The sequence below is a fragment of the Idiotropiscis lumnitzeri genome, chromosome 3 (assembly GCF_059441095.1).
Source record: "Idiotropiscis lumnitzeri isolate Australia: NSW breed Sydney's pygmy pipehorse chromosome 3, RoL_Ilum_1.0, whole genome shotgun sequence".
Lineage (NCBI taxonomy): Eukaryota > Metazoa > Chordata > Actinopteri > Syngnathiformes > Syngnathidae > Idiotropiscis > Idiotropiscis lumnitzeri.
Window position 1 is genome coordinate 23476035 of NC_142393.1, and position 23283 is coordinate 23499317.

The following is a 23283-nucleotide window of genomic DNA, read 5'->3' on the forward strand; positions in this document are numbered from 1 at the left end:
TATTGTAACTGAAACATGTTCACTTAACTACTGAGATGTAATGTGCGCGTACAATATGAAAATCTGATGAGTGTACATTTTTTGCAGCCACAATGGAGTCTATGTGCAGGACGGCTGAGCTCACTTCTGTATTCAACATGAACCGTTGTCCTGTCCTGCCTGATTGTGTGCATGGCGGCCCGCTATAATCTGATCACATCTGCTGTAAGTGTGCCTACGTCAATCGTGCTTGAAAGTAGAAATGAATCAAACCACTTGTGCAATTGTTTTTCGCCTCTCCATTTTATTAAATCACACTTGGCAGGCTTTGGTGTGGTGGAGGAACAGTGTTTTGCTTAATCTGGTGTTCAGGTATTGGTCAAAGCTTTTTATGCAGAATAGGATAGAATGAGCATTTATATGTCAGTAATAAAAAAAAATGGACAGTAGCAGCACACTAAATACATCCAACAATAATGTTGTTTTTTTAAAATTGCAGTTCTACAACAACGGGCAATGAGTGCAGTGCAATAATGTAGTCAACTATAAACCAGTAGTTTAGTATTAATGGTGATCATGGAGTAACAACGACAATTCATGGACAAAGGACATTCTGCCAATTTGGTGGTATCTGCTTGTCACTCTGAAAATTAATGGACATTTCTGTCTTTTTTTCAACTCTAAAAATTATGATCATTTTATAGATACATAAAGTTGAACTACTCAAAATGTACATTGGCCCATGTCAGGCAACTTTATTTTTTAAGTCATTGTTTTGCTCATTTGAGTAACGGAACTAAATGTACCACATTACATTCATTCGACAAAAAAGTCCTTAAAAATGAATAATATCAAGAAAATAATTTCAATAACAGCACTGTCAAGATTTTTGGGAAGCATTTTTATGCCTGCATCAGTAGCACTTGACATATGCAGTTGGTAGTGAAATGCAAAGCATTATTACTTATTCATACGTATTGGACAGTTTGTTTTGTTTAGTGTATTTTATAAGTGAGCTGACATCATAAATGAATGACGATGTGAACAAACCTGATAACGTGTCACCAATAATACAAGGAAATAGATTGCTGTGTCACTGTGACTCACGCAACCATAAATAATCCAAATGGAGACACCCTCTTGAGAGCGCAATGGGAATGAAGAAGAAGTGACTACTTCCCCAAAGGTCACGAGAAAAAAAAAATCACGAGTTAAGCTGTCTTGCTACTTCAACTTGAGTGCTTCATCAGGTGTTAAAAAACACTGACACGCAGTTTAACTCCTTCATACATGATTGGCTCACTACAATATATGGCACAATTGTCGTCTGTCCGCAGGTGGTCAAGGATTGACCGCCACCGGTGCACCGTCAATCGTTCTGTTGAGCAAACAGTAAGAAAATAAATTCATAGACCACAATTAAGCCCCAAAAAGACCCTATGCCAGCTATCTTCGGTCAGTAGGCGAGGTACACCCTTGAACTGTTTGCCAACCAATCGCAGATATTAATAAATATAAATAATAATTTCCTTGTCCCAAGCAACAAGAAATACTGTTTGCGAACTGTGACGAAAAATCAGCATCTGCTACCCTTGCCCTTAATGGTGTTTTGTCTTTATTTCCTAGTGTTCGTCATTTGTGTGTTAATTTGTGTTTATGTCCAATCATATTTCAGCTTCAATGTAATTTGTCCAATGACTTCAAATTTTCAAGTGCTCATGTTTTCTTTTTAAACCAATCAGATTCACTGCTCTACTCCTTTGGAAATCCTCAGCGCGAAATTGGCATTTTCCTATTCTCCGATTGAACTTAAAATGCGCACCAAATACTAATTTATAGGACTGGACTTTTTTGGACATGATTAAAAAAAATCGTTTTCAATGAATTCAAAGAATTTATGAGGCTAGGTCAAACACCACTGTTGCTTGCTGGCTGGCTCGTTTCTACTTGGAAATACTTTTTTGGGGGGACTTTCAGAGTAGCAGACAGGCAGCAGCAAAGAAAGGAGTTCTGCTATGCGTGTGCATCTCTGGTGATACGATGTATTTTTTAAAAACTTTTTATACTGATGAATTGTAAGGTGTTACATTGTAGTCTGAAGTTGTTGGGGAGTGTTTTTAGCAATTACCGTCAAATATGTGCGTACGATGTATCTAGAAACAACTGTGAATTCGCTTTACGGGGTTTTTAAAAGTTCGTCCTGCATAGAGAAAAAGTCAACTGCCCCAAAAAAATTTGAAAAACATTACGTCAATGTCATGCCTCAAGACTAATAAGGATACGTACAAAATGTCTGACTTGACCTAATTTTGAGAGACATGCCCTCTGTTATGCAGCAGTCACAGCAGGACTGGACTCTGACCCACCCGAGAAACATGTGATCACAACCACCCACCCACCAACTCACTTATTCACATCCTTACATGATAACACCAAGTCGTCTCCGAGGCCTGCAAGGACAGCGGAGGCAACGTGTGAGTATTTTTTGGGACTTGAGCACTGTTTACCTGCTTTATTAAACGTGTGTCACTGGGGTGTGTTTCTGCATGTGGGACAACCGTGCGACTTTTCCATCATGATGTGACCGACGTGATCTGTGTACAAGTTCACATTCTTGAAGCTTCAGCTTAGCGGACATCTTGACCGCCTTGACTTTCTTTTGGACTTCGGCGTCGTTTGCCCCAAAATTCACCCTGGGAATGATTAAGCTCATCTCAGCCGACGAGTTGTAGCTATTTATAGCTTCAGTGATAATTACAGTGGAAAATTTGCGTTAGTTTTCCAAGGGAAGTTAAGTGGGGGAATTTTGGAAATTAAAAACAAAAATTGTAAACTTTTCAGAAGAATTATAAGAATTAACTAGAAATTGAGGGTTATTTAATGGAAAAGTAAACAAATAAATAAATTTAAAAAAAGATCACTGCACTTGAAAATTAAAATAATGATTTGGAAAAAAATATTACACCGTTAGTTAAACACTACACATGATTGAAAGTTTAAACATTAAATGCAAATGTATTGAAATAAAGCGTAATATACAACTGAACTGTACTAAGGCAGCAATTCTTTCGCATACCGCTAGACGGACACTATTTGAGAATCGCTGTTAGAAACGATGTACCAGCCTTACACCAAAAAACTATGAAAACTATTGTGAAGAACAGCACTAGTACTCAAAGTTAACTTAAAAAAACATACTCGATGAATAGAATGAAATCGTTTTGATCACATTGCATCAATTAAATGGCAATCGTGCTATTCTTTCTTGTGTGCTTGACTTGGCTACCCGAGAGGCAGTGTAAGACAGACCAATGTTTACTGAGACTTCTCAACTCAATAGTATGGCACTAAAATTCGTCTTTCTTCGCAGCGGATAAAGAATGTGACCGTGAGATCTGTTATTGTTGCTCTTAAAATGCGATTCAAGTTAAAAATGTTCTTTGTGATGGCACGTGCCACTTGCTGCTGATTGAAATTGGTGTCAAAGTGCAACAAACAATTACAGTATTAATCTAATCAGAACACCGCGTTTGACTTCTGCTTTCAAGGGTTATAGCAATGCAACATAAACTGGATGCTATTTAGTGTTTGCATGGCATTAGACTGGCTAAACTAGGTTTGTTTTAAATAGTTTGACAGATAATGTTTGTCCTTCAGGTGCGATAGGCTACACAAGAGGAATTCCGGATTTCTTGTCGGGCCAGGATGGCGCTTCTGGTGCACATGCTGGCCTGCGCCTTTGGCCTGGGCTCCTGGGTGGCCGTCAACGGCCTGTGGGTGGAGCTGCCGCTCATCGTCAACACCCTCCCTGAAGGCTGGGAGCTGCCCTCCTACCTGACCGTCCTCATCCAGATGGCCAACCTGGGGCCGTTGCTCATCACACTCATACACAAAGCCAGCCCGGGGCGCCTGAACGAGCGTATCGTCATCTACGCCATCCTCTTCGTCGGCATCCTGTCCTGCATTCTGCTCATCTTCTTCTGGGACCACACCAGCGTCGTGGCCGGCGCCCCGCATAGCACCGCCTTCTTTATCATCACCTTCTTCCTCTCACTGGTGGACTGCACCTCTTCCGTCACCTTCCTGCCTTTCATGATGCAGCTTCCTGCCAAGTACATCACCACCTACTACATCGGGGAGGGGCTGAGTGGCTTCGTTCCCGGTGTTGTCGCGCTGGCCCAAGGCGTGGGCATGGCTAAATGTGTTAACGCCACTCAGGGGACAGAAGGAAACCACACAGGCGGAAATATGTGGTTCCTCCAGACCAAATATCTCCCTCCCAACTTTTCCACAGAGGTGTTCTTCATCTTCCTCACAGCCATGATGTGCATAAGTCTGGCTGCTTTCATTGCACTCAACAGGCTTCGTTTGCGACCTGACACAAACCTGATGGAGAGCTCGGTGGCATCGGTCTGCTCCGGCCTGGACAATCCCGTGGCAGAGATTGATGAAAATGATCTAAAATGGCAAAACAAGCACTTGAGCCATACAGGGCCTCCACTTGCAGAGCCCAATCACTCCGTATACCAGCTAACCTTCATCTACTTCCTGGTGGTGTGGGTCAATGGCGCCACCAATGGCGTGCTGCCGTCCGTGCAGACGTACTCCTGCATGCCCTATGGCAACCTGGCCTATCACCTCTCTGCTGCTCTGGCATCAGTTGCCAACCCGGTTGCTTGCATCATTGCAATGTTCTTCCAAAACAGGTAAGGTTAGAGCACTCACAGTCTGTACATAACTAGTAGGACAGACACTTGTGTAAAAAATAAGACTGGTCAAAGTAGAAGTACAAATTGAACTTGTGTACTTAGGGTTAGGAGTTGTATTATATCTCCTGGTGTTCAAATGTTCAGAGGTCATTATTGCAATTAATTCCCCTTTTAAATACCATTCCAACACATTTGAAATAAAACAATCTCAATTTGATTATTTGGTACTGAGCACCAATCTGCTATAATTCCTACATGGTACTATCGTACTTTTGTGGAAGTTGCTAAAAGAAAGATGAAAATCTGCACTTCAGTCACATAATGATTGTTTTTATTTCAAATCAATTGTGATGGAATCTGCATGCCTAACAATGGCAGTAGTAACTCTGTCTGGACCTGACTATGTGAGTGTGATTGCATCTTTGTACTTTCAGGTCTCTATTGTTTCTGGGTGTGCTGGCACTGTTGGGGACAGGCTTTGGTAGCTATAACATGGCCATGGCTGCCACGAGCCCGTGTCCTTTACTTCAGGGCTCCATAGCAGGAGAAGTCATCATTGTGAGTGACACACAAACATATTGCATAAGCAAAGGGTGACATAATATCTGTTGGCAGCTTCTTCATAAAACCGTGTTGAGCAATTCTGTTTATAGCACAAGTGACAACTGCTTTTTACATTTGTTGTTTCAAACAAACAGTAGGCTGTTTTAAAATAAATAAATAAAAGACTGTCTCAGTCCAATGTTGTCCATTTTACTTCCACCAGGTGCTGTCGTGGCTCTTCTTCACTGGAACTCTGTCTTACGTCAAAGTGATGGTGGGCGTCATACTGCGTGACCGCAGTCACAGCGCCCTCGTTTGGTGTGGCGCAGCAGCACAAGCGGGGTCGCTGGTGGGCTCTGTCGTCATGTTCCCACTGGTCAACGTCCTGATGCTCTTCAAGGCCGGGGATTTCTGCAACACAAAATGTCCACTATGACTACTCTCATGATGATTTAAAGACTTGATAACTATGGGTTTATTTATTGTGTTGTAAAATTAAAAAATGATGGGGTACTGCACCAATGGCGTAATTGGAGAAGTGCCGTTTTAGCCATCGATTTCAAGTGAATTAATTTATATTGTAATAAAATGGCATCTTACTGTACCTTTTATTTGTCCTCTCACTCAAAAGATTTCACACTGACTCATTACAGCCTAACATTTTGCATGTCAACCACATAATTTGATTTTGTTAAATTACATTTTTCTGTCATTGTAAAACATAAAAAAAATCATTTTGCATTAAGAATGATTCAACTGGACATCGATATTATAAAATATTTAAAAAAGATTGACAATATTTTTCTTTTTCACTGATATGCACAATTATGTTTTTATATTTAAAAAATAGGATTGTTACACAATGATGATAAACAATAATTGACTGTAAACTACACAGCATGTTTACTAATTATAGGAATGCAGCTCCAGTATACGAGAATGTTTGTTGTCTGACGTTTGAACACTAGATAGCGCAAGCAAACGTCTAATCCTTGTCACTTCAGCTATTTTGCAGGTCACTCCCGCGCTAAAGGTCTTTTCTACTCTGTAAGCATGACGTGATTTGATGAGCAAAGATTGATTTTTACTTCGAAGACGTGAAGAGTAGATACAAAATGCTGTTTTTAATTTGTGATTTTATTTAACTTAATGTAAATGACATACAGACAGTTAAAGACGTCAAGTTGCAGCCAGGATAATGTCAATACAGTACAAAGCAAAAGATGGTGGTTAAGTTCCACAAGTGACTTCTTTTTCGGGTTTTTACTTCAACAAGAGCCAACTTTAATTGGATCAGAGTTTACGGGAAAGGTTTCAGATGCTCACTCTCCACGCCTCTCCAACTCCAGTGCACGATTACGTCATCAAAACGCGCCGATTTACTCGTGCGACACATCGTTGATAAGACAATTTCAAATGGTAATTTGTTGCTAATACGGGTGTTGAAATGCCTATGAAAGGAAGATTCCCCATTAGGAGGACGTTGCAGTATCTCCAGAAAGGCGACATCATCTTCAAAAATCGAGTGAAGATTATGACTGTCAATTACAACACGAGCGGAGAGCTCAGCGACGGAGCAAGGTCAGCGATCCCACAACACGCTAAGAAACGCGCAGTTTATTTAAAACATGTCGATATCTATATCTCTTTTTTGTTGCTTCGCAGGAAATTCGTGTTCTTCAATATTCCTCAGATTCAGTACAAAAATCCGTGGGTCCAAATAATGATGTTCAAAAATATGACGCCGTCGCCCTTCTTGAGATTTTACTTGGGTTTGTAGTCCTGTCTAATGTCTGAAAGATAGTACTGCATTTCTCTTTCCCAACCAGTAACGTTCTTATTGACCTTAGCAAAAATCTTGTAGCTCACCACCATCCCAAAATGTCACAAAACGATGCTCAGATTTGTTTTGGTCTCCAGTGAAAAACCAAATCATTGTTGTCTTGTACTGCACGTAGCTGGCAAAGGTCAAAATTCTGGTGAATAAATGTGAAACAAATTGGAGCCAAGTGTCGATCTTTTACGGCACAGATGTTGGGAAACATGGCTCTATTTTCTACGAAAGCCGACCTGATTGGTGTCTTTTGTCTAGATGACGGCGAACAGGTGCTGGTGGATGTGGAAGGCAAGGACCACAAGGACATTGCGAAACATGTCAGGACCATTTTGGGAAAATCTCAGTAAGTAAAACTCAAGCAATATCAAAGAGATGTTGACAACACGTTCCTCTGGAGGTGCGTGGCCCCCTTGTTGGAGGTCAATTGTCATGTGCGTGCACTTATCTTTTTGTGATGAAAGGCTCCACAAATTACCATGACTTGTTTGCCCCCAGGACGGTGTTGGAGGAAGAAGATAAAGCTAGAATGCAAGCCTCCAACCCTGCCAACTTTGGCCCCAAAAAGTACTGTCTGCGGGAGTGCATATGTGAGGTGGACGGTCAGGTGCCGTGTCCTGGCACCACGCCGCTACCCAAAGAGATGACGGGCAAATATCGTGCCCAGATGAAAGCGGCACAGGAGTGAACGGCTGAGAACAGACTTTTCCTTGTTGCAAATGTGTGAGGAGTTTTGGCCGGGAACGCTTGCCATTTAAGAATTCAGAAAGTTGCGAGGACGTCTGGCCCTTGTTCTTGCTGTGTCATCAAAACAAGACTTCCTGGAGATTGAGAATCCAAGGTGTGTCACCAGAGATATCTTTCAAATCTAAAATCAATCTTGTTTTCCCCTTCTATGTTCCATGACCGGACAAGCAAGCAGCACGTCTACAAAGAAGTTGGCTTGGTTGAGACAGCCTAGCTGGCCATACTTTGGATTTGAAATGCATCTTTTGTGACACCAGTTCTGGAATTTTTCGGACACACCCCATTCAACGAAGCAGACACAATGTTCACACACAAAAATGAAATCACCATTTATCTTGTTTACTTGTGCTCGCTTGTTAATAAACAGTCCAAAACATTGTCATTCTGCAGTAAACCAATTGGTAAAATCCTACACAAATGTTAACACATGAAGCGCTCTGAAAGTTATTTGCACGGCTATAAAACATTTAGTGACGATGAGTGCCAATACTCATTTTGCGTGCATGCAGCAGATGTGCAAAGCAGCAAGTGTTCACGTGCGGCGATGCTGAGCTGGAGGGACGTCACAACTGATCATCACAGTCCGAACAAAAATACACAGCGAGACGTTAATACATCTTTCCGCCCACGAGTCAATATTAGCATAAGGTGCCTTTGAGACTTCATTTCAATTTAACCTCATATTCATTGTATTCAATTCATGCTATGCATATTGGTCAAGAGCTGGTGCTTTGTAATTTGTTTTATTTAGAAAATAAGAGTTGACAATGGATCTAAAGATCCAAATATGCAAGTTTGCCAACACGTGGCCATTTTGGGTTCATGTTCACATTTTATGAACATGTGGTGGACCTTTACATTGCAAGCAGTGTACTGTTTGACAAAACATTTGCTTTGTCTATTTCATTGTCACGATGAAGTAAATACGTTAATTTTGACAACCTCGAACTACACTTGATGAAAATACCAAAAACGTACGTGCAAATATTTATTCTGCAACTGGTCACCATTTGCACCTCTACCAAAGACAAAATGCTGATTCTAATGTCACTAAAATGATCCAAGGACTTCTTAAAGGGGCGGTTACACTATAAATAAAGGGCCAAATACACTAAATGCTTAAAACGCTCCTAATAAAATACATCATTTAAATGACTTCTTTGAGCGAAATTAGTTTTGTATACCGGGGGTGGCTGTGGGTCGGTTGGTAGAGCAGGTCTTCCTGTGCCTAAAGGGTCGCCGAATACGATCCCAACGCTTTGTTGTGGTCATGTCCTTGGAAAGGACTAGTTTTACTCGTAAAACTTATTTTTTGTCTTGAGAATCATTTCACTCCTCCTTACACACACTCGTAAGGAAACACAGCAGCATGAGGTGCATGTCAAATTGACGTACGGTCCTGTACATCCAATGAAAAAAAAATTACATTTATCTGACTGGCATATGTGCAAAAATATGGCGGCTCAGGGATTACAGATTGTGAAGAGGACACCAAAGGCACGTTATAGTGATATTGACCGCCCCCATCATCTTTAAGCCACGTGTCTGAAAGCAAGAATACTCATTTGGATGAACATCAGCACAGTAAAGGATCCAAATATCAACCGGTCGCTGTTTTACAGTTAAAATGAGGAGCCACGGCTCTCAAATTGCAGAGCGAATCCCACGCTGGTGGATGTTTCATTTGCTCAAATATCAAATCAGTTTGATGATGCCTGCTTCAAAGTATCAGAAATTAACGAGCGACTTGCTTTTCGCAAGAATGCGTCGTCCTGCGTTTCTTATCTGTGACTGAACAGAGAAGACGTGGCGGTGAGTAGATGTACGTAATGGATTCTTGGTATGCGGGCAAACATTCTTGTCCTCCTTCAAACTGTGCTCTTCAACTGTGCAAATGAGGGGAACATCGAGGCGTCGTCTATGAACAAAAGTGGCCTGACGAAGGAGGAGCCACAAGACTTGGCTAGTGGTTGATCATCTGGAGCGCCCAGAGCATTTACGTCCACATCCTTGTTGTGCACGCTTTTTCTGCACTTGTAAGACGTGCGCGCACTAGTAGAACCACTGTCTCTTCTTAGTCATGTTTCTGGAACTACAACTGCCACGTTCGGCTTACAAGTACGACCTGAAGCTGAATAGCAAGGAGAGCGGTTGACACATCTGTCGGGCCAAGCAAAGCCGTCACAGGCTGCGTCTATTCCGTAACCTTGACGATATCAAGCTTACAGTCCATGCATTTGTACACTCATTGTCCTCATCGGTAATGCAACTCAGTTCACGACTAGAATTTATGATTCTGAATTGTTTTATTAGTAACGTTGCCGCTATGACATTTCTGCACACTTAGGACAACGACATATACATTAGTTACTAGTTGGAAACAAACTCGTACTACTAGTAATTGTTTGTTTATTAGTAGTGCTAGTAGCATGCAGTTCTTCACGAGTGCACAGTTTTGCCTCACTACTAGCATGTTGTCCAACTAGAATGCCAGAATTGTCTTTCAAGTGTGTGGAAAAGTCACACAGTAGACTAAGACCTAGTCACTCTACTAGTGTGATGAATTATCTTATTGGTGAGGACAAAGAGTGTAATGGTACATACGTTGGAGCTTAAGTTGGATGTCAAAGATCTGGCATTTGAACACTAGCAGCCCTTCCCTCACCCCAAAGCAACCGCCGGCTTTGGCGAGGGTGGCCGCTTCAACGCTTGCCTCTCTTCTGCTCCTGTAGGGTGCGCTGGAGCTCTCGCAGGTTCTCCGACAGAAGCTCTACTTCGTCCGGCCGACCGCTGAGCTTGGCGTCGAAGATGTAGGCCCTGATATTGTCGATCTGCTGCAGCAGCAGCTCTTCCTCTATCAAGTCCACGTCATCGTTGGTGGTGTCGTCGCAGTCGAAGGGATTGGTGGAGGAGCCAGGATTGGAGTCGTCTGCAAAGGGGCTGCCGCTGTCTGCGTATTTGTCTCCTTCGTCCCCCTCCTCCTCGTCAAAAGGGTTTCCGGGAACATGGTCAGCCTGCGTGTTGTCCTCCTCCTCGTCAAAAGGGTTGTATTCTTTTTTTCCGTTGGTCACTTTCCTGTGCTCCCTCTTAATGTCCTCACAGAAGGGATTGGACGGATCCTCTTCAATGGGAGTTGAGCTCTCTTCATGGAAAGGGTTGTTCTGTCCGTCTCCGCTCGGGGGTGTAACCTGGCCACCTAAGCTCCGTAGCCTTGGAGGAGACTCCTCAGTCTGCTTCGCAACAGAACTTTCATCTTTTGCCCTTAAATCCAGAGAGCTGCTGCCGGGAATGGCGAGATCTAAAGGGGCCTCGCAGGCTAAGGCCGGACGAGCGGGACCCGTACGCTGGCTCTCCTCCCTCTCCCAGGCCTCCAGACGGCGCAGCTCGCCCTGCTGCAAGTTCTCCTCGTTAGCCAGCTTCTGCGAGAGCGCGATGGCCAGGCTGGTCTGTTGCTGGTCGTATTCGTCCTGCAGCTGGCGCAAGTTCTCCTCCAGCATGGCCACCTCGTCCGCTTTATGTGCCTCGCGTGCCTGACGGAGAAATGAGCGGATGTTTTTGATCTGCTGCAGGAGGGGGTCCTCCTGCGCGCTGTGTGCGTGGCCTGGGTCAGAGGAGGGCAACCAGCCCCCGACTTTGGTCACGCGGGGCACTCGGGGGGCCTGCGGCAGCTCTCCGTTGATGTTGGCAGGCGGACGGTTTTTCTCGGTCTCCTGCCTTCTCTTCAGGGCCTCCTGGGCTGCCTGTGAAGCAGGAAAATACAAAAGCAATATTAATTGTACTTTTTAATAAACAAAGACTAGTGTTCCCGGCGTCTCACCAGTCTCTCTTGTTGGAGTCTCTTCTCTTGTTCTTGTTTTCTCTTTTCTTTCAGCTCTTCATATTTCTGCTTGGTTGGTAAGGACATGAGACCGAGCAGCTTCTCCTACAACCGAGACGACAGACATTGCTGAATTTTCTGGACTAATCTCGCTAAATTTAAGAGTCTTGTTTATAGCAGAGATTTCTCAAACTGGAATCTATAAAATCATTTATGATCAATTCTTATGTATCATTATTTCAAAACGTCCATCCCATCATAAGGGGATCGGCCAATAAAGCAAATGCTCCTCAATAGCTTTGATTCGAGTCAAATAAAAGCTCTGATAAGATTGTGACATGATCACATAAAATCTGATTTCTCTGGATCATTAAAGCCATTCTGTTTTAATTCTGAGAACAAAGTGAGCAGTTTTTTCTCAAAGAATATATATATATATATATATATATATATATATATATATAACAACTTCACAATGGAAAATACAACTATCTCGACAAATAAAAAAAATCTCATATGCGGCAACTTTTTTTCTTTTAAAAATTAATATTTTATTCTCCCTTGAAAATAAGGAACATTTTCATTCTAGTGGCATTATGTGAACAGCTTCGGGTCTCGCATTCACCTGGACAAAAAGCGTGGCCGTATAGCGCACCATCCTCTGCAGCTGCAGCACCTTTGGATGCGGCTGCGGCTCGTCTTTTATTCCCAAAGTCAGAATCTTCTTGCTGAGGAAAGAGGACAAGTTCATGCTGGCATTTAAGAGGACTTCCATTTTCAAATGGATGACAGGCGCTTACCTCAGCGCATCAATTAATTCGTAGTATTTTTGTACTTCCAGTCGAAGTCCCCCCGCAGTCTCAAGATTGTATGTCGTCTCTCCGGCGCTACAAAAGAACAGTCGCTATTCAGTCATGGCAAGGTTAGATCGCATCGCATCGTACCGTAGTCACGTTTGATGAGCATCTGCTGAAAGGAAAATGTGCCTCAATGGTACTTACTTGAGTGACTCGGCCATTCGGATGTATTCTGGGGCCTTCTCATCCACCTTCTCCATGCACATCCTCAGCCTCTGACAGGAAGACAACAAGTAGCATGATAGGGAGGACACAAGAAGAACAGGGATTCTCAAATTTTTGCTCAAGTGGCCCTCTCATAACCTGAACGTCCATCCCTTGAGGTGGATAAAAAGTGTGGATTTTTTTTTATTTCTTAAATTATATTCCACAAATGCTATATTAATAAGAAAACAATCTTTAGACAAGTGGGGTTGCATTGTAAAGAACATTTTTGAGTGGATTTTGTCTTTAAGGTAACAACACTGTCAATGATGATGTCACGTTTTGACACGCGAGTAAAGCGTTTTTAGTTTGGTTCCTCAACCATCACTTCATGGCAAAAAAAAAAAAAAAGAATGGAGTGGAAGAAATATAATTGAAAGTTAAAGAGCATCAGAAGGTGCAGAAATTAAATTTTGGTCATCTTATATACTACTACATACATCTGTGGCCTCAATCTAAAGATAAATTCATCAGTCAGTGTTTTTTTTAATGTTTTTGCACGTAATTAAGTAAAATCAATTAACAATATTTGTAACATTCATCAGCTGATTAGTTATCTGAAAATTTTTTCCGCCAAATATCATAATCAGCCTAAAAAAAAAAAAATCCATAAATGAGGGGTCGTCGTCTTATGAAATATGTCAAAACAATTACTACTATGGGAAAGTCTTGTTATATTTGTTTCATCAACAATGATGCAACCATATTTACTGCAAATTATTTTGCAGCTCACGAACCCCAGTTTGAGAAGCAATGTTCGGACTAACCTCGTAAAGCTTGACGATATCAGGCACAAAGTCTTTCTCATCCAACTTGTGCTGCCTCTTCAACAGCGTTTCCATACAGTGACAGCAGCAGCGAATCTTCTCGTCATCCTTGTCGTCCAGCAAGGACGTGACGCTGCTCAGGCTGCTTAGGCTGCCTCGCCTGGAGCCCATCCCGCTTGGAGACTGGCACTGGCTGCGGCCCCCGGGGACACACAGAGCCTCACGAGTCCCATTAATGAGCTTTTCTGTCAGTTCAAAAATACATGAGGGAGAGCGAGAGAGCGAGAGTGAGAGAGAAAAAAAAAGACATAATTGCACTGTATACATCCTTAATGCTCAATCTGATGAGATTAGGCTTGCAACATTGGGGAAATTGTCAACGTTGGAAACTTTCCATGTAAATTAATAGTAACCAACTAAGAATTTACTAAAGGCTGGCTCTGGGCAAAGACAGAATTGAGCAAAAACAGGCAGATTTTATCAGTGTAGTTGAAAGTGAAGTGTCAAAAGGCATACTGGAACAAGCACTTCTTTGACACCCAGAAAAAAAAATCTTCATGAAATGTGGTTGTTTTATGACTTTGTAACCCAGGATGAAATGCAATTCAAGAGTTACAAATCAAAAACATGTTTGTAGTCTGCAGCGGTGTACAACTGCACTGCTTTGGTTATTTCATTTAACTTCCTACAAGGCTCCAAATATTAGAAAGGCCTCAGTGTGATCCAATGCAATTCGAGACCAACCTTAATAAACGTATGGCATACATCGAATTGCTCATCTGTCGACGACCACAATGCTCACTCATTCCAAAGTACATAAAAGCTCAATTTCAAGCTACTCGTGCCAAACATGAGAAAAACCCCCCAAGCAGAGCAGTCGTAAGCCACTGAAGATGTACCTAATGAAGCGACTAATTGTTTATGTTGTGTCAGTGGGACGTTGGCATTCATACATACGGGCAAGAGGCAGGGGGACAAAGTCCATGCACTTCCTGCACATGATGGAGCCGCAGAGACGACAGTGGTGCCGCCGGTTCCGAATGTTAAACTTGCTTCCGCAGTCGGGACAGAAAGGGACATCCGAGTCGTTCACCCAGGACACAACCGACTTCTCAATGGCTGGAAAGGACGATACTTGAAGTGACGCAGCACAAACATTCCCACGCACAACAAGCTCACCGTTTTGCACAAACCTCGGATTTTCGCCGTGTCCGAATTGGTCCTGTCAAAAGATGTCAGCTGAAAGGACATGTCTTAATCAGTGGCAATGACAACGAAAGTGTTAAGAAGTGCTTTGCGATGAGCAAGCGCACCTTTTCCAGCCTGATGATGAGCTTGTTAACCTCGATGACGTAGTGATCGATCCTGGCGGCGCGCTGCTTCTTAAACAAGTCCAGGTGACTTCTGGTTGCTCCTGCAAGACAAAGTTAGGTATGTCGCTACAGATTTTCCATCGATAGCGGTCAGCTCACACTTTCACTACTTTTGCAGCCTCACCCAGCTCTTGAGGCTCCCACATGTACGGGTCCACTCCACCATAGTAGAAGGACTCATAACTGCCAGCGTCCCCTCTGTCATCTCCATCCCTCTTCAACAGTTTATCTTTGGCTTTCTTTGCTTTCTGGACCAGACCTACACACGTGCAGACATTTGTTAACCTCCTACAACTTCCAGGAGGAATGAGCCATCTATTTCCTATGGCGCTCATTCTCATTCGGCTCAAAGCGGGGTACATCCTAGACTGGTCGCCAGCCAATTGCAACGCACAGACAAACACTCACTCACACTCAACAGAGGACAACTTTGAGAAGAGCTGGTTTAAGATGCTCTTTTCTATAATGATGGTCAACACATTTTTAGCATTTTTTCCATTCTTTTTTTTTTTTTTTTTTATAATCAGAGAAAACTTTTATAGATTATTTTTTGCGCCAATTCCAAATCTTCCCTTTTTTCTCTGACACACACGCAGTTTTCAAAATACAAAACAATAGGATATAAAGTAATCTATTTAGAAATAATTCGGAATTAGGGTTAGGTTCAGCAACAGGTGAGATTTATTTTCCAGAAATGTCATAATTACAAAATACAACGCATAAAAAAAATTTGTACTGCACAAGCTTGTAAGCCATTTTTTCCAAAGCATGTTTTATCCAAATGCTTTTTTTCCCTATTCATTTATCCCCTTAAATAGGTGCGTAGCTGATATATTGTTCAACCATCCATTTTCTATCGTGGTCACCCTCCCTTAAGTGCTGCAGCCTATCTCATCTGACGTTAGGCATACACACTGGATTGATTTCCGCCAATCGAGGGACAAATGTAAAATCCAACCATTCACAATCAAATTCACAGCTCCAGAACAATTTCGAGTTTTTTTTTAATGTGCTCAGAGAAAAGCCACTTGAGCATGAGGACAACATGAAAGGTTCACACAGGAAACCCAGATTTTGAATGTGAGCCCCCAACTTGAGAACTGTGAGGCGGATATGCTAAACACACAGTGACACCTCGATATATTGTACATAATCTAACTTTCAAAAAGGAAAATGTGTTTTTATTAATTTTATGTCATATTCAGTTGGTGGATTAACTCCACACAGGGGGCTGGGCCGAAACTTGAACCCAGAACTTCTCGAATGTGAGGCAGACATGCCAATCACAATACGTGCGTCCACGCGGAATTGATTGATGTCAACCTCCTGACCTACTTTTCAGTTGTCCTCTAACGTGGCGCTCCTCCCCAGAATGCTCGTCTTCGTAGTGCTCTTGAAGTTGGTAGAAGGACTGCAGGTCTTTGAGGCATAGCGGGCAAAGGAAGCCCTCCTTCACCTCGCCCGCTGCCTCCTCAAAAGGGCTCGGATAGTAGCTAGCAGCCATGACTGAAGGGATCCCTCTCCGATCCTTGTGTCACGCCACCGGCAAGAGGAAAGTGGGCCATGTTTTCTCCTCCTTCAGCCTAACGTTCAAGCAAAAAGACAAGTCAGTGTGTAGATTTGTTTTTCTTCCATTGGCTATGTTGTGTTATCCATTTCACAGCTAGATGTTAGCATCCTTTGATTCAGTGGCCACCACATAGGTTCAACACACTGGATCACATCTTTCAATTTTTCTGAACGATGGCTGCACAGCATTGACATTTTTGCTTGAAAAAAACATGACTGACTTAGTCGAAGGTGAGTAGGAATCTATGAGACGCTTGTACTATGTGTACGGAGGTACCACTACAATTTCCCCTAATATGGTACAGACGCGACAATTTGTGGACATCCGTCACAATTGGTGGTCAACCTGTATGGAAATGACAGCCAAATTGCATTTGGAAATGCAGGCGTGGTTTTGATCCAGTGATCACTGACCGTTTATAGCCCGTAGTATTACATGCCCTTGTTGAAGACTTGTTGCTGACTTCTGGCAATTGCCTGAGGTTGATTTAAACCCATTGACATGATGTAACACTGCTACAGTGATAATTAGTGCAGTAGTTGTCTTGATGAAATTAATCTTTCTGGCGAAGTTCTCGGGTTTGATTCTCTTTACGTCCGTGCTCGTTTCCAAAAACTGTCTTGGACGAAAACCATGCCTTGGATCACAGCTTTTATTTTTGTTTCAATGAAATACAATTGCACCTCATTTGCGAAATTAAAAAAAATATATCTGTATTTGTTAGTTTCCCAAACAATCACAGTGACCGCAGTGTGACTGGGAAGGTTATATCGTGTTTTTAAAGGCTAAATAATTTATTTTAGGGTGAAACCATTTTGCAAATTATTCTAACATTTCTCCTGGAAGCAAGCCCGCTGCGAAACTAAGCCCGTCGGATATTGATTTCACTCAATTGCAACCAAACCAGGGTTGACCAAAGTTAAGAGATAATGGGTGCTTTAAGATTTAGTTGAAATGTTGGCGATGTTGGTCGAGTGTCTGACTGCAGCAACGTTAGCTTGGCGATGCTAACCGCGACTCTTGCGATCTTCGCTTCTGGCCGTCACAGAAGAAAAAACAAACGACGTCGTCGCCTCACAACCAAACCAGTCTTGGTAAACCACGCATTGCTTCTTACTTACATTTTCAGCAGACAAGAAGTCTTTGACAGCTGGACAACATCAGCTGGCCTGGAGCGAGCCTTCAGCCTGCTTGGTCATGTGACAAAACGGGTCAGGAGGTCAGGACGGAAAGCCATCAAGGACAAACAACAAGCGCCGACCAAACTTCAACCAAGGTGACGCTTGGATGACGTTTCTTTCGTCCTCCTACCTAAAGTCTTATCTATGTAGAATACCGAAGCAGTTTTACTTGCTCCGAGACAATAGTTGTTGTAAAGATTTCCCCAAATATTGTACATTTCAAATACAGTAGTTCTAATCGCCTTTGCCATTCAGTCAATGCCCGGAGGACAGCAACATATATGATTGATTTTTCAAAATCTAATCAAAGTTGTGCCATTGATAATTGACATGGAAGAATGAAATTATGATGTGGTTTATTTTTCATGAAAATAATAATCAAATCAATGGTTCATTTTCCAAAAATGTTGTTTAAAGTTTTTTTCTCCAAGTCTTCACTCTGGAATGACCTACAAAACTGTGATAGATCCTGCAGTTGCTTATGGCAGATAAGTGTTTCCCACACTTAACTGAGGTAAGGCCCATATTTTACACCGATGATTCTCGACTGTCGGGTCCTGACCCAAAAGTGGGTTGCGGTTTGCGGATAATAAAAAAATTATTTATATTTGTACTCCGACCCTAATTGAATAATTTCCTGAGGCACATCATTGTCTGGTTGAGATTGAGAATCAGAAGCATGCATTCTTTTTGGTGTGATCATCCGATTTACATGCCAATATATGACCTGGCCCAGCAGGACTTTGACGCCGTCAAAATAAAAACCCGACTTTCAAATAATAATTACTCTCCGTGCATGTATTAACCAAAACTTACCTGAAAGTCACAACACCTATATTTAATGTTCATTTAAATGTTATATGCTGTGTAAAGGATGTGAGGATAAATCATTGCTGCCACTCGGCTAAAATGTAGAAAATGAATTTCATTATTATCCTCGTTATACTGAGCAAGTGATTCGTCATAGTTTGGTGTGCCATGAGAAAGATTTTGTTGTGGCACAGCAAAATATCCTATTTCACTTAACACATGAAATTATCCGATTTCACTCATTTGCTCGAAAATGATTATCTACTTAAGTTGTTCAGACGATGGATGAATGGATGGAGTCTACAAACGATGAGCGCAGTTAAATGCCTGTCCACTAGATGGCAGAAGCTACAAAGAAACAGCTTATCCACTTGTTGCCATTCTTACAGAATAATAGCAAAGCCTTGAATTTAACAAAGCCACATTTCATGATAATTGAGACACGAGCGTCAGCATTTCACTCTATATGCCACATGTGTCAAATTCGACTTCCGAGGACCAGGTACGCCCCAAGACACCATTTTATGTGATCTGCGAAATCAAATCATATATGTCGACTTTATGTTTCTTGCAAATTGTCTTCAGTGAGATATGAGATATTTACAATAAATTAAAAAACAATGAAACAGTTTACTGGCTTCTGATTTCAAAACTTCTTTGTAGAAGTAGTATTAAATTGTTGTGTATATGTGATAATATTATGAGATCAAACATTTACATGGCTTTAAAGTCATCATGGCCCTCCAAAGGAAACATGGCTATCATGTGACCCGTGACAAAAATGAGTTAGCTACATGCTACTTATGATACATGCGTTTGGGACATTTGTGTTTGGAGTTGTGTCCTGGTGGGTCATTTTGCATTCCAGAAGAATTATATCATCCGTGGCGATGGGGCCTACTTTCGACTTGGAGTCTAAATAGTAGAATTTTCCACACCAATTTAGACTACCCAAGCCTTGTTGCATGAACTGATGAAACCTTCTCGGATGAAAGGCATTATGTCTTCGAAGAACCTGAGCAGTCCAGTTGCGATCGATGCAAAGCCCTGAGAAGAAAATGCCCTGGATGAAATGAAAATATCCATAAACATGTGGTGTGTCATGAGATTTTTGGAATGTAAAAAAGCGGCATGCAGTACGCTCACACAGAATCCTTTTCAGGTGGAATACCTGTCAATCACACGTGGTTGAATAATGATGCTCACCGATTGTGGCTTTGACCAGATTGTATTTTCCATGTCACCCATTGTAAAGAGTTCCATTTCATATTCAATGGTTGTCATCACTTTCATTAAACGTCTGTTTCTTTTCATTTCTTTTGGAAAAGTTCTACGTGAAATCTTGAAAGGTTGGACGGTACATTCCTCAACACGAAGCATGTGCGTGCGGTACTTGCGTCGTTTTTGCGCTCCGGTGGCTCATTTGCATATCGCTGTTTCCCAGGCTCAGGTGAAACGACGTTATGTGACGGTGACACGAGCTACGTGTGCACGCAACACTCTCAAAGATTGATGCCGTAAGATGACTTTGAGTAGGACTGACAGTTTGTGGAACATTGACCAGCATGCACTTCATTCAACGTGTGTATTGTTTTAACAGAAGAATGGCAAATGTCGAATTCAAGTTCAACTTAAAACACTTCGTCAATGCAGTTCAAATAAACTCGGACAAACTATATTTGCGGTATATTTATTATCATTGACATGAATGCAAAATTAATAACAATCAATGATGTCTTGTCCTTGGCCTATATCTTTCGAAGCGGCCGCTATCGTCACTTTCACTGCATCCATCACGATGCAGGTGATGCGTCTCAGTGGCCCAATGAACTATTAGCAGCTAATATGCTGCTGTCTCTGTCAATTGTGATGGCAGTAAAAGCCAAATAATAATCACACACCCACCACTGACTCCTCAAGATAGTCCTCGTATACATTTAAACACACGGGTTCCCCTGGGAAACCAATATGATGGAATTGTCGAAAGACAAAAGCAGCACAAAAGGTAAAGTGGTGGATTTGTTTTTTAAAGTTCATTTTAATCATTAGTTATCGTGATGTAGGCTACATAACGTTTATTTGTCAGTACAGCAAATGGAACAAATGAATCTACTGTCCCTCCTCTGGATCAAACCTTTTGCCCGGGTGTTGTCGTTTCTCCTCGGCATGCTTCACGTCGCTGATGTCGTCTAAAAAGTCGAGCAGGAGGTTGGTCTTGGCACATCTCACAGGGTCCGAGAGGTCTTCACAAGGACTGATTGTGGCCAATCCTGGACGCTCCCAAAAGCGTTTGCCGGGGTGCTGGCGCCTATGCAACTCCGGAATATGATCCTCCTCTTCCTCCTCCTCCTCCTCCTCTTCCTCGTCCTCGTCCTCCTTGTCCGGCTGCCGCTTCCCCGGGTGCTGCCGCCGGCTCCGCGTGACCACCACGTAGCGCTTGCCTGGGTGCTGCCGCTTGGAAAGTTCGCCCTGCACGATTATCAGGGGAGGGTCCGAAAGCTGTCCGGTCGTGGAGCGCTTTCCCGGGTGCTGTCTCCTTTCAACATCCGAATATTCTTCATCATCGGCGTCACTCTCTTCGTCCAGATCCTGGCTGTGCCTCTTGCCTGGATGTTGCCGCTTTGTCACCCACGTTGCTTGAGAGGAGAATCCTCCTGGAGGAGGGAAATTGCAGTTACGTATTGGCCAAGCTGTTCCGTGGCTGGCGAAAAACGCTTGTAGAATATAAATAGTCATGCGTAATTACGCGTTTTGTGCGTCATTTAAAAACTGAAAAAGTTAAGCATGGTAAAAGATATGCATCATCGCAGATGGATATACTTTAACCATCTTCAAAACAATTTAACTGTCGACTACATAGCCAACATTCTCATGTTGATGCACATTTACAGCTATTTTATAGCCAAGTATAATATTCTCATGTTGCAAGTACCGTTTTAATTAGAATTCGATGCACATTTACAGCTATTTTAATCAATTTGTTTCACTTCTTAATTATTTAGCATATCCCATTTTCCCAACATTTCTTTATAATAGGCATACTTTATTCTATTCTATTCTATTCTATTTTGTGTTTTATGGTTTGCTCACCGCTATTGTCGCCTTCCGCTTGCATCTTTCGCAGGATGGAGCGCAGCAGTAGGCTCTCGGCTCTGTGTAGGAGGAGGTCGTCCATAGTCCTCGGGTCCGGCTCCTCCTCGGCAGAGATGCTCTGTGCTCTGCACTCCATCATCAAGTTGCAGACCAGGACGGAAGCCAGGAAAAACAGGCATGTCAACTTCATGGTGTCTCACTTTGAAGCCTGTTGGGAGCAAGTCCTTACAAAAAGACCTTCCGCTGGGGATATGAAGAAATGTTACTGTCCAGATAATTACCTGTTGTAGGGAAACGATGCTCACCTGACCTCACCTCAGTCCTCTTGCAGTGGCCAGTGGTGATTTGGTAGTTTATGTTTGCTCGCAGCCTCCAATGGTGATGCTCGCCAAGTTTGTGGGTGCGCACAATATTGCGTCTCGTCTTTTATACTGGATGCTCTGTGTTGACGTCACATTCACGCTAGACTCTTCTTTCGGCATCCTCCGTTGGTCCCCATTGATGTCATCAAGCTGTGCGCAAGAGTCCATCCTCAAGGGGGCATCGACAAATGTAGCGATTGAAAAATCAGGCAGTCAAACTGAGGTGTCATTTAGACAACAGCATATGTAACAGTGCCCAATTTGTTGCAGTGCTCATTGAAATAAATGGACACATTCCCAAAAGAGCCTTGACAATTATTGGGCGAGTTTAGAGCTTAAATGTCACTGTTTTTTCATTCTAGGGTTATCAGTGGGCGTATTGATTGGCTGACTGAAATCAGACCAAAAAAGTAACACTCCCAAATCTTACCCATATTCCTGTGATAATAACATAAAAAAAATAACTATCTGACTGGTTAGCATATCTGAATCACAGTTCAGAGGTTGTAGGATCAAATCATACACGGTATAGTAAGTCTTTAAATTAGGGGGCACCACCCTTTTTGAAACAGAACTATACTTGGTTACTGCATGATGTGAAGGGCTATCACTCTAGCGGTGTCCAAATTAATCGATTACTCAATCATCCAATGAATCAATAGCTATTTTGGTAGATGATTTATTGCTAGCCATTATTTACCTTAAAATTGTCAATGCCCTCTGCTTTCAGCCTCACAAAAGTTCATTAAATGCCATTCTCAATGAAAACTGACTGTTTACCCTTTGTTTCGGATAAAAATAAGACATTTGCAAACATCTGCTATTACTTTGGAAAAAAAAATTCTGACACGATCAAACCAAAGATAGTCAGTTCAATTTCTTACAAAAATAATCAGTATGTGCAGTCATATTAAAAATAACCTGTAAATAATAAAAATTGAGTTGAGCACAGGTGGGGGTGTCAAATTAATTTTCATTGTAAATTATGGGACCGTAACTCTTTATCGTATTGGCACCATTTCCCTTCAATTAATTATTATTATTTACAAACAAATAGGCTGGCAAGCTGGAAATTTGGAGGAAAATCAAAGCGTGGCAGGCAGACATTCAAGTAAGAGGAATAGTCACAATAAAACATATCAGCATTGTGTGTTTTTTAACATGAACAACCACGTGCCGCATAAAATCATGTGTGGTGCCTTCAGTTGGTCATATGGGTTGCTCCTTGCCTCTGCATGCCAAAGTCAGCTCGGAGAGGCTCCAGCTCAACAGTCAACCCAAACAGAAGAATCACTTATTTCTCATTGGCTATCAGATGCATCCCATCTAAAAAAAAAACGTTTCTTCCCCCCCAATTCAGGTTTTGCTGGTGTGCCTTGTATCTCTTGCTCATGAGATTTTTGTTCCACCTGTTCTCGTCATCCTGGTCCCTTGTGT

The 23283-nt window shown here is 42.2% G+C and overlaps 4 protein-coding genes across 7 annotated transcripts; 2 read left to right on the plus strand and 2 right to left on the minus strand.

The window, feature by feature from the left end:
• The first annotated feature begins 65 nt into the window (after positions 1-65).
• Positions 66-5835, plus strand: slc52a3-1 (solute carrier family 52 member 3-1). 2 transcript variants are annotated; one of them, XM_088289788.1, is made up of 5 exons: positions 66-204; positions 2316-2453; positions 3637-4685; positions 5123-5246; positions 5455-5835. In XM_088289788.1, exons 3-5 carry the CDS (start codon positions 3685-3687, stop codon positions 5665-5667), a joined length of 1338 nt encoding a protein of 445 aa, XP_088145914.1. In that variant the 5' UTR covers positions 66-204; positions 2316-2453; positions 3637-3684; the 3' UTR covers positions 5668-5835. The 2 variants fall into 2 exon arrangements, with proteins under 2 accessions (XP_088145914.1, XP_088145915.1); XM_088289789.1 differs by lacking the exon at positions 2316-2453 and having other exon boundaries at positions 73-204.
• Positions 5836-6544: 709 nt separating this feature from the next.
• mrps25 (mitochondrial ribosomal protein S25) lies at positions 6545-8194 on the plus strand. Its single transcript, XM_088290690.1, has 4 exons — positions 6545-6812; positions 6897-7003; positions 7324-7411; positions 7564-8194. The coding sequence occupies exons 1-4, from the start codon at positions 6679-6681 to the stop codon at positions 7751-7753; spliced, it is 519 nt and encodes a 172-aa protein (XP_088146816.1). The 5' UTR covers positions 6545-6678; the 3' UTR covers positions 7754-8194.
• Positions 8131-17681, minus strand: rbsn (rabenosyn, RAB effector). The gene is made up of 12 exons (XM_088290689.1): positions 17522-17681; positions 16166-16413; positions 14955-15089; positions 14771-14871; positions 14651-14696; positions 14415-14576; positions 13458-13702; positions 12631-12701; positions 12430-12516; positions 12255-12357; positions 11630-11734; positions 8131-11552 (listed from the first exon to the last, which is right to left on the minus strand). Exons 2-12 carry the CDS (start codon positions 16332-16334, stop codon positions 10515-10517), a joined length of 2262 nt encoding a protein of 753 aa, XP_088146815.1. The 5' UTR covers positions 16335-16413; positions 17522-17681; the 3' UTR covers positions 8131-10514.
• A 2384-nt stretch (positions 17682-20065) lies between these two features.
• trh (thyrotropin-releasing hormone) lies at positions 20066-21906 on the minus strand. 3 transcript variants are annotated; one of them, XM_088290950.1, is made up of 3 exons: positions 21766-21906; positions 21482-21692; positions 20066-21045 (listed from the first exon to the last, which is right to left on the minus strand). In XM_088290950.1, the coding sequence occupies exons 2-3, from the start codon at positions 21672-21674 to the stop codon at positions 20501-20503; spliced, it is 738 nt and encodes a 245-aa protein (XP_088147076.1). In that variant the 5' UTR covers positions 21675-21692; positions 21766-21906; the 3' UTR covers positions 20066-20500. The 3 variants fall into 3 exon arrangements, with proteins under 3 accessions (XP_088147076.1, XP_088147077.1, XP_088147078.1); XM_088290951.1 differs by having other exon boundaries at positions 21790-21877; XM_088290952.1 differs by having other exon boundaries at positions 21482-21609; positions 21790-21862.
• Between the last annotated feature and the right edge of the window lie 1377 nt (positions 21907-23283).